General features: G+C 41.1%; 1 protein-coding gene across 2 annotated transcripts; it reads left to right on the top strand.

Annotated features, from left to right (window-relative positions):
• Nucleotides 1-873: 873 nt before the first annotated feature.
• LOC102196965 (heterogeneous nuclear ribonucleoprotein Q) lies at nt 874-8,112 on the top strand. 2 transcript variants are annotated; one of them, XM_005723894.1, is made up of 12 exons: nt 874-1,009; nt 2,789-2,945; nt 3,902-4,020; nt 4,287-4,394; nt 4,554-4,667; nt 4,949-5,125; nt 5,377-5,512; nt 5,894-6,099; nt 6,239-6,388; nt 6,491-6,612; nt 6,754-7,076; nt 7,538-8,112. In XM_005723894.1, exons 2-12 carry the CDS (start codon nt 2,801-2,803, stop codon nt 7,564-7,566), a joined length of 1,629 nt encoding a protein of 542 aa, XP_005723951.1. In that variant the 5' UTR covers nt 874-1,009; nt 2,789-2,800; the 3' UTR covers nt 7,567-8,112. The 2 variants fall into 2 exon arrangements, with proteins under 2 accessions (XP_005723951.1, XP_005723952.1); XM_005723895.1 differs by having other exon boundaries at nt 7,541-8,112.
• The last annotated feature ends 1,306 nt before the right edge of the window (nt 8,113-9,418 follow it).

Below are 9,418 nucleotides of genomic sequence, written 5' to 3' on the forward strand. Positions count from 1 at the left end.
CTTCAACCTTGAAGTGTTCCAGCCTCATAAACGCTCTGTGCGTCAGAAGTTAATTACTTAAGTTATATTAAAGCTCAACACTGAAGCCTTTCGGATCATAATGGTAAATTATGTGTTAGCAGAATCCTAAATTTATAAGTAAAACAGTGCCGAACTTGATTTTTCTGCAACACCAATGCACGCAAGAGTAGTGCTTTATTAGTAAAGGCTTTAGTACGAGTTTATATAGGCTATCAACTTTGATCTGTGACTTTTCCTCTTTTTACATATGTCGTTTGTCACTTTTATGCGCATTACTGCTCAGTAAATATTACGATGCAACTTTGCATGGATAAAGAAGAGTGCAGCCTCATAACTCACAGTTTTGTTTTGTTTTTTTGCAACATATAGTCATATTGTTTCGGTATATATACGTTGGATCTCAACTAGCCTACACAGTCTCTTTATTGTGTTTACGAAATGGGCAAGTGCTATATCTACGAGAAGACTGACACAGTGTGGTGAAAAGTGGGACATACTTACCAGATTTCACCGTCATTTTACACTCATTATTAATGCTATTATCACTGGGTTGACAGTACATTATTAGTTAAGTAGTCTAAAAACAACACATATGTTTAATTTGTGTAATTCCTTGTTTCGTGATTTACTTTCGTGTTTAAATTTGATGTCTGTTTGTGCCACCCTTTTGTTTTTTTGTTCACTTGCACCATCAATAAACGATTCCGACGCGGTGAAACGACTGCTCTTTTGGAGTTATGACGGATGCTGCAGATGACCTGCTGCTCTACTGTAAAATGCATACAAGGCAAGCCCGTGCAGGGATGTCCAAGAAACCCCATCGACGAGACAAAACTCGAGGCGTGAACGTGGCAGCCATTTTACATCATCAAGAGTGAATGACTGAAGCCGGACCAGTGCCGGGAGTTTTACACTTTTCTCTCTTTTTCAGTATCACATTTATCTTCCTAAATAATCAGCACCATACACGTTGGTGTGCCAGCGGCAGGTAGGGCGAATGCTTGTAATTGATAACGTTATTGTTGCTTAATTGAGTGCTAAAAAAGTGTGAATCGTGCGGTGCTGTTTCAAACAATGTGGAAACTGGTGGTGGTTGGGAACGAGTTCTCCAGACCGGCTTTTTGAAAATGGACTCTTCCTATGTGGCGGCACGTTGACAGACCACGCATTTAGCAGGCTAATCCTCTAGCTTCCAAGGCCACGTTGGATCTAATTGTATTTAAAAAGCTATGCTTTGTCAATTGGCTAAGTCCTCATCGACAAATGACGTTGTAACAATGGCCTCACTGAAATTCCGTTCGAATTAGCATGCTAGCATAGGCTAACCCATTTTGACAGATCACGAAAATGACATGCTCATTGTCATTGTATGCTAACAGCACTTAGCTGGCAAAGGCCGGTTATATTGGTAAGAAGTGGCGATCATCCCTTAGTACTTTACTAACACATGTGTGTATTGCATACTTAAAGAATAACTATAGCTGTGTTCATAGTAAATGCACACAAGCGCCTCATGTTATTGTCCCGATTAATGCCCCTAGCTTGATTGCTGAAACATTAGCCATGCAAACTAGCCCGCTCGCTAGTTAGCTTCAACGTGTGCGAGTCGGTCCCTCCCCGCTAAACCTAACCCAAACCTAACATTATGGTAGAAGTTTGAGGGGAGACTGCGGGGGTAATTCATTTCCATAAAACCGATAACGTGAATAGGTTAAAAATTTAAGATCTATTTGTAAATGGGTTTCACTCGTGCATTTGGCGTAGTAGAAAGGTTTTTGCCACGGAGAAAGCACGTGCCTACCGATACGAGATTGATTAGCAGTCAGTATAGCACATCGACTGGACAATACGAGCTTCTGTTAATGTTAGGCCAAAACATAAGATTGCCGTCCACGTTTTCGCTGAGTCTGCCGTTGCCGGATAGACATTGTGACCAGTGAGCAGGTAGATTGCTGCTGTTAGTACCCCAAAATCTATCCACACAAAGGAATGAGAGGCAGTGTTTGGGTTGGTCATTAACACGATTATTAGAGTGTTTGTGTTCAGTGTAACAATAGTTGAAGGTATAAACAAAATGCTAAAGTATGCATAGTTGTTCATTGGTCAGTCACCGGAAACCGGGGTTCACTCTCTCTGATGGAACACGTGTATCAGCTATCTGTCCTGTGCTGAAGTCAGTAGTGACAAGGTAAGCTAACATGTAATTTAGAGACCGTAGCAGGCAGGAGAAGACTGAGATTCGGGCGTTAGCGCGTAAACTTGGCTCCGTTTGCTCAACTTTTTTTTTTTTTAGCTCAGAACAAACCAGAATGAAAATACTGCCACATGGCCACGAACCTCGTAGTTAAACCTTTTCCCCCTTCTTTTTTTTATTATACATATGTAATATGCAGCTGAGGTGAATTCTTTGGTGAAGTCTTTGGTATGTGCTTGTCCTGAACCCAATGTATTGCACACAGTGTCACACTGCCTATATCAGGCTTTTGAGCTTCTAGTTCAAGCTGAGTGCTAAGTCAAGATAGTGAAAAGTCTCCAGACTGGGAAGGAGCACATGACCATGATAATCGGTTCGGCACATGTCAGCATCTCCTTTGTTAAAATTGGATTTTATTAGTATGAAAGTTGCACTCCAGCAAACATTACAATTGGTGAAGTGATTTTTCCCCCAAATGATTTTCCTGACAAGTCTGAGACTTCACACTCTTTTGAGCACATCACAATTGTTGCCCTTGACCCAGGATTAATTTGGCTCATTGCATTTACACAGATTTCTGGAGACATGGCCACAGAACATATTAATGGAAATGGTCCAGAAGAACCAATGGACACCTCTGCAGTTACCCATTCTGAGCACTTCCAGACTTTATTAGAAGCTGGTTTACCACAGAAAGTTGCTGAAAAACTAGATGAAATTTACCTAGCAGGTAAGGCACCATGAATACTCTTGCATATTCAGTATGCAAATTTTTATGTTTAGCAATTTCTTGCATGTATTGTCATTTTATCACATTTTTGAATGGGGGAATTGGGATCCCGAAGCAACTTTTTGTGGTTTCCTACCAAAATGGGTACTGCAGTGCTACAGAATTTTAAATTACACATTACCAGAGTGTGTAAATGATTGCAGCATTTGCATTCCCAACATGGTTGCATGATCACTGGTGTCAGGGCGAATGAATTCTCTCCCTCTCTCTCTCTGGGAGTCTTTTGATGAGCCTATTCAGTATTGCTATTAATTTCTGTGAGGTTTCTCTGCATCCCATAAAATTATAGCAGAGCAGTGACTAAATGGGACACTAGCTACAGCTTAAATAACTGTTGATTTTTAGTAGAAGATCAAATGGGGATGAACTGTAATGACAAATTTTGGGGGGGGGGTCATTTTAGGACTTGTTTGGTTGGCCACATCTAGAAAAAGTACTGGTCTGGCCTTTTCAGCCAGATGGAACTGAGGCAGAAACAATGGCAGCAGCTGTCTGGTATATGGCTGCCTGGGACAGGTGACGGCCTCTCCATAAAGGAGAATGTAGACTGGCTCATTAGAAACTCCCAGCCACAGTATAGAGGGGCATGAGCATATCGAGTTGCACTGTCACATCTGTTGTGATTAGTTCTGCAAAAATTTGCTGGTTGAGGAGTAAAGTACAGCCCGACTACTGAATACGGCTCTATTAGATTATGCTCGTCCCACTCCTCACTCCTAATTGTACAAGTCATTATTCATTCATTATATTGGTTTCACAAAATAATCCCCGTTTAAATACTTCATTTAGGTCCTTGCACTTTTGTCAATTATCATTTTTGTAATTTTTTTCCCCCCTTATTAGTAGCTCACTATTTGTGTGTGTGTGTGTGTGTGTGTGTGTCGTTCAACCTGCAGGTTTGGTGTCACACAGTGATTTAGATGATCGAGCGATTGAGGCTCTGAAAGAATTCAACGAGGAAGGTGCTCTCCAAGTCCTTTTGCAATTCAAGGACAGCGACCTCTCACATGTTCAGGTATGCATGCGGTGCTGCTGCTGGTGCTATTTACATAATTTTGAATACCTCAATGCAAAGCCACAATCAGAGTGCTAGTGTAATGAAATAACAGTATTATGTTGAAATGTGCAACTACACTATAGGTCTTAATTGTCATTAAGCTTCCTGTTCCTTCTGCCTGCTCATATATATTGAAGGGTAAATTTCATATATTAATATTTGACAGTGAAATTGATAATTTTTTTAGTTACTGTTTGATCCCATTTAAATTGTTTGTCTTTCAGAACAAAAGTGCCTTTCTTTGTGGCGTGATGAAGACGTACAGACAGAGAGAGAAACAAGGGACCAAAGTGTCAGACACCAACAAAGGACCAGATGAAGCCAAAATCAAAGTGAGAACTGATGGTTCATTTAAAAATCACTCTAAAACTGATTTCATGCTTCGTTCAACACTATTGAATAATGAATGTTTTTTGGGCCCAAAAAATGCAATAATTCTGTCTCTGCTCCACCTCTTTTTCTTTTTTCCCTTATTTTTTTTTAATTGTTAGGCTTTGCTGGAGAGGACTGGCTACACACTTGATGTGACAACAGGACAGAGGAAGTACGGTGGTCCCCCACCAGAGTCTGCCCATTCAGGGGCACAACCCACCATTGGTACAGAGGTATGAAACAATCACTTATCCCTTTATTTAGCCATTTAATATGCTGCACCTTTATATATTAGTGTGTTCTGAGATTAATTGTATGAGGTGCAGTAATTTATTTTATGGTGTCCAAATGATGAAACTATTCACTGCTGTAGTAACTTTGGTTACACTGATAGTTTACCGCTAAGACCTGACTGGATACCATTTACCACAATGTTAGTACCCTTTGTACCACGCATCTTAAATGAGTACTTTGATCTCACGCGCTACACCTCCTTTTCCTGTCAACCTGGCAGATTTTTGTAGGAAAAATCCCCAGAGATCTTTTTGAGGATGAACTGGTTCCACTGTTTGAGAAAGCTGGGCCCATATGGGACTTGCGCCTGATGATGGATCCCCTAAGTGGCCTGAACAGAGGCTATGCCTTTGTCACTTTCTGCACTAAAGAAGCTGCACAGCAGGCTGTCAAATTGGTAGGTCTACTGTAATACTCTAATTATGACCAGAAAATGAGTTATTCTATGGCTTTGTTTTAACAAAGGGGACTTTTCAAATGAAGAATAAAGGAATATATTTATGCAGCATGCATGTGCCTCATGTTTGTCAATGGCGAATAATTATCTTAAAGCATCACCACCAGTTGCAATAAGCTCTCCTAACTAGACTTGACTGTCTCCTTTTATTTATATATTTTTTCCTCTTATACTCCTGCGTCTTTTTGCAGTGCAACAACAATGAAATTCGACCAGGAAAACACATTGGAGTGTGCATCTCTGTGGCCAATAATAGACTGTTTGTTGGCTCCATCCCCAAGAGTAAAACGAAAGAGCAGATTGTTGAAGAATTTGCGAAAGTAACAGGTGAGTCAAACTGTTTTTTAACCTTTCCCATCCATTAACCATCTTGGAATGGGTTTCGCTTTGCTTGTATATTTGATTGGATACACCTTGCACATTTGCAGGTGTAGCTTGTCCAGTAGGTATTTTTAAAACTTTTTTTTGGTCCAAATGATGATCTTATGACTGTACTTGAGTGATTCACATTACTCTGATGGTTTACTGCTAAGATCTGACTGGACACAAACTGCAGAAAACGACGTTTTTCAAATTTTATTTCTCTAATTTTGATCATTTCATGTTTTGAATCAAGCATTTATGGCTTTAGGTTTATGCTTTCCATAGAACATTTGACTTAACTGCTTCTTTGTCTACACTTCTCTCTCCTGTTTCTTCTCTCTACAGAGGGTCTAAATGATGTCATATTGTACCACCAGCCAGATGACAAGAAAAAGAATCGAGGTTTTTGCTTCCTTGAGTATGAAGATCACAAGACGGCAGCTCAGGCCCGGCGCCGACTAATGAGTGGCAAGGTCAAAGTTTGGGGAAATTTGGTCACAGTGGAGTGGGCTGATCCCATTGAGGACCCAGACCCAGAGGTCATGGCCAAGGTAAGGCACAGGACGAAAAGTCCTCAGCAATGTAACCTTGAGTGTATTTGCACGCACAACCTCTTTCGACTTGTGCATTTGTTTGGATTTGCACTGCATTTCTGCATGCGGAATAAACAAAACATGCTTCTCTACCCAGGTCAAGGTGCTGTTTGTGAGAAACTTGGCGAGCACTGTTACAGAGGAGATACTTGAAAAGACCTTTAGCCAACACGGCAAGCTGGAGCGAGTGAAGAAGTTGAAAGACTACGCCTTCATACACTTTGAGGAACGAGAAAGTGCTGTGAAGGTATGAGGGGAAACTGTCTCAGAATCAGACTGTTTGTACTTAACCCGTTGGGATTTTTGTGTATAAATGATATTTCACTATTGTCTCGATTTCACGTCATAGGCTTTGACTGATCTTAATGGCAAAGACCTCGAAGGAGAGCACATTGAAATTGTCTTTGCCAAGCCACCTGACCAGAAGAGGAAAGAGCGTAAAGCCCAGAGACAAGCCGCTAAAACACAAATGTAAGCAAGAACTTTGTAATTGCAACTAGGTTTGTGTTGTGTGTAATTAATCCAACAACCTTTTTAGCCAAAACTGTCAAATTTAAAGTTATGTTATATGGCATGATGGCTTCCTGATGAGAACTCTGTATCCCCTCTCAGGTATGATGATTACTATTATTACGGTCCCCCCCACATGCCACCACCAACAAGAGGCAGAGGACGAGGCGGTAGAGGAGGTTATTCTTATCCGCCTGATTATTATGGATATGAAGACTATTACGATTACTATGGATATAATTACCACAACTACCGGGGCGGCTACGATGACCCGTACTATGGCTATGAGGACTTCCAAGCATCTGGGAGAGGAAGAGGAGCAAGAGGAGTCCGTGGTGGTGCCAATCAGACCAGGGGCCGTGGTGCTATCACCCCAAGGGGTCGAGTGGGCTTCTCTCAACGAGGAGGCCTTGGAACAATCAGAGGTTAATGACTTTTTCCTGTGTGACCACCCACCCCACCTCCACATTTTTACTTTGTGCTTTTTATTTTCAAATGTAAAAATACATTTAAGCTCGGTTTGCTGTAAGCAAGTATTCTGACATTGGGTCAGAAATTAAAGCACAAAGTTAAGAGCAGTGGCGTGAATGAAACGACTGATGGATAGAAAATGAAAGCAGCTATAGTTGTGAAAAGTTAAGGGCGATTATCTTCAAATGAACTTGGCCATATTCTAAGGCTCCAGTTTTCTGGTGGGATCTTTGAGTCAGCTTGTTTGCCAGCAGAGAGGGTCATTCATAGCATTTTTAAGGCCAGCTGATGCCCACATAAGTGGCAAGACCACTGGTGTGAATGTCGGATGTCTGCTCTAATTGTCTGATTTATGGCAAATGTGTGCAACATTGGTTTCCTGTGCTAATTTCATCTTTCTTTCTTATTGGTCCAGCAGGGAAACGGGGCCGAGGGCGGTCCTGACCTGTCACAGTGGATACTGACTTGATATGTGGGGTTACACCGTAAGCTGCAATGGATGTCGAAACAACAAGCATGAGAAAAAGGTCCAATGATATTCCAGCCTTACAGAAGAAGCATCTCCCCTCCTCTATATTTTAACTCACTTTAGCCCTTTTCAGACATGGGTTAATGCATAACTATAATCTCTTTAGTAGTGTCATTCTGCCAATCAGACATGGGTCACTTTTACATTAATATTCATCATGGCATCATTCAGATATGCCTACGATAATGCATGCAAAAGAATTGTTACTTTATGGCAACAAATTCTGTCAGCATCAACTCAAAATGTAACCACGTTTTTGAACGCTTGCGCTCTCTGCGCTGTTAAGGTTTTCCATGCAGAGTAGGAGATGCATCTCTTATGGATCGTGAAGAAATGTCTTAATATTTGGAAACCAAACAGAGATAAGAGGGCATAGGGCAAGTTTTGCTCTTGAACACTTTCTTTTGTGAGCCGAGCAGTTTAGAGCAGGGGTGCCCAATCCCGGTCCTCGAGAGCTACCGTCCTGCAGCTTTTAGATGCATCCTTGTTCCCACACACCCGAATCAAATGAATGGCTTGTTATCAGGACTTTGCCAAACACGATGGCGTGCTGAAGAGGTAATCAAACCATTTGATTCAGCTGTGTTGGAGTAGGGATGCATCTAAAAGCTGCAGGATAGTAGCTCTCGAGGACTGGGATTGGGCAGCCCTGGTTTAGAGCGTCAACATGAACTGTCTATCTTGGGTGTGCCCATCCGTTAATGTTACTGTGTACAGTTCAACCTTATGCTGTGTTTAAAGACGTGTTACTAGGTCCAACCTAGTAAGCTTACCAATGCAACTTTCATGGAAAAGTGACCTGGGTGCTCATGCAAATGAAGCCACCATGTTCAGATTATTGGAGAGTAGTGCATGTCTGAAAAGGGCTCATTTTTTGTTTTTGTTTTGAAGCTGCCACCTTATAAAATGACTGGAGGAGTCTGAATACTTGCCACAGCCTCTTTGCTGAGTCCCTGTTCCTAGACGGGGACCTATGAATTGCCCTTACAATCTACCCCTTCCCTGTCCCTGAACATGCCATTTTAATTATTTTTTTTTTTTAATTAATGACGAAATTGCACTTTTTAAGTTCTTAGGTTTGAAGTGGCTCAAAGGAGCTTGATGCTATTGTATATTTTTGTGCTAATCGGAATTTTTATTGTCGGAATATCCATGTTAATCTTAATTGTTTGATCTGGATGTTTGAAAGAGAACATTTGCAGGGTTTTAGGGTGTACCCACCTGGCATGGATAAGTCAGGCATTCCAGGAAAGTGGTTCTTTTCAGAACTTGTCTTTAAAGGGTTGGTTGACTACCTCAGTACAGAGGACTAAACTACCCGGCCTGTACTGTAAATAGGGAAACTATATCGATGAAAGCAGGGCTTGTTTTCATACAAAATATGCACAAGAGCTGCAGCGCAAAAACGATGTACTTAATGTAATATAGTCATTTTAGCTGCAGCTCTGCAGACTGCAAACAGTCACACCGGGCATGCAAAACAATCTCATATGATGAGTCTGAACAAGCCCTGCTTTTATCTTATTTTGAACTGAATTAGCTGCCTTGCTTATTCAGAGTATGTAGTTACTGGTTGTATAGTTTTTCGGAAAATGTTACTTTTGTAAAGGCTTCAAGATCACGGGCATCCAACTGCCTTTGATTAAAAAAACAATAAAAAAAAAACAAACAAAAATAAAGCCCTGCAGTGTCCCTTTTGTGCCACTGTATTCTTCCAGTGGGTTTGTTTTTATATCAATACAACACATTTTCAGACAGCATCGGAAT

This window comes from Pundamilia nyererei, unplaced genomic scaffold (assembly GCF_000239375.1).
Source record: "Pundamilia nyererei isolate P.nyererei 1_Seehausen unplaced genomic scaffold, PunNye1.0 scaffold00010, whole genome shotgun sequence".
NCBI classification, from domain to species: domain Eukaryota; kingdom Metazoa; phylum Chordata; class Actinopteri; order Cichliformes; family Cichlidae; genus Pundamilia; species Pundamilia nyererei.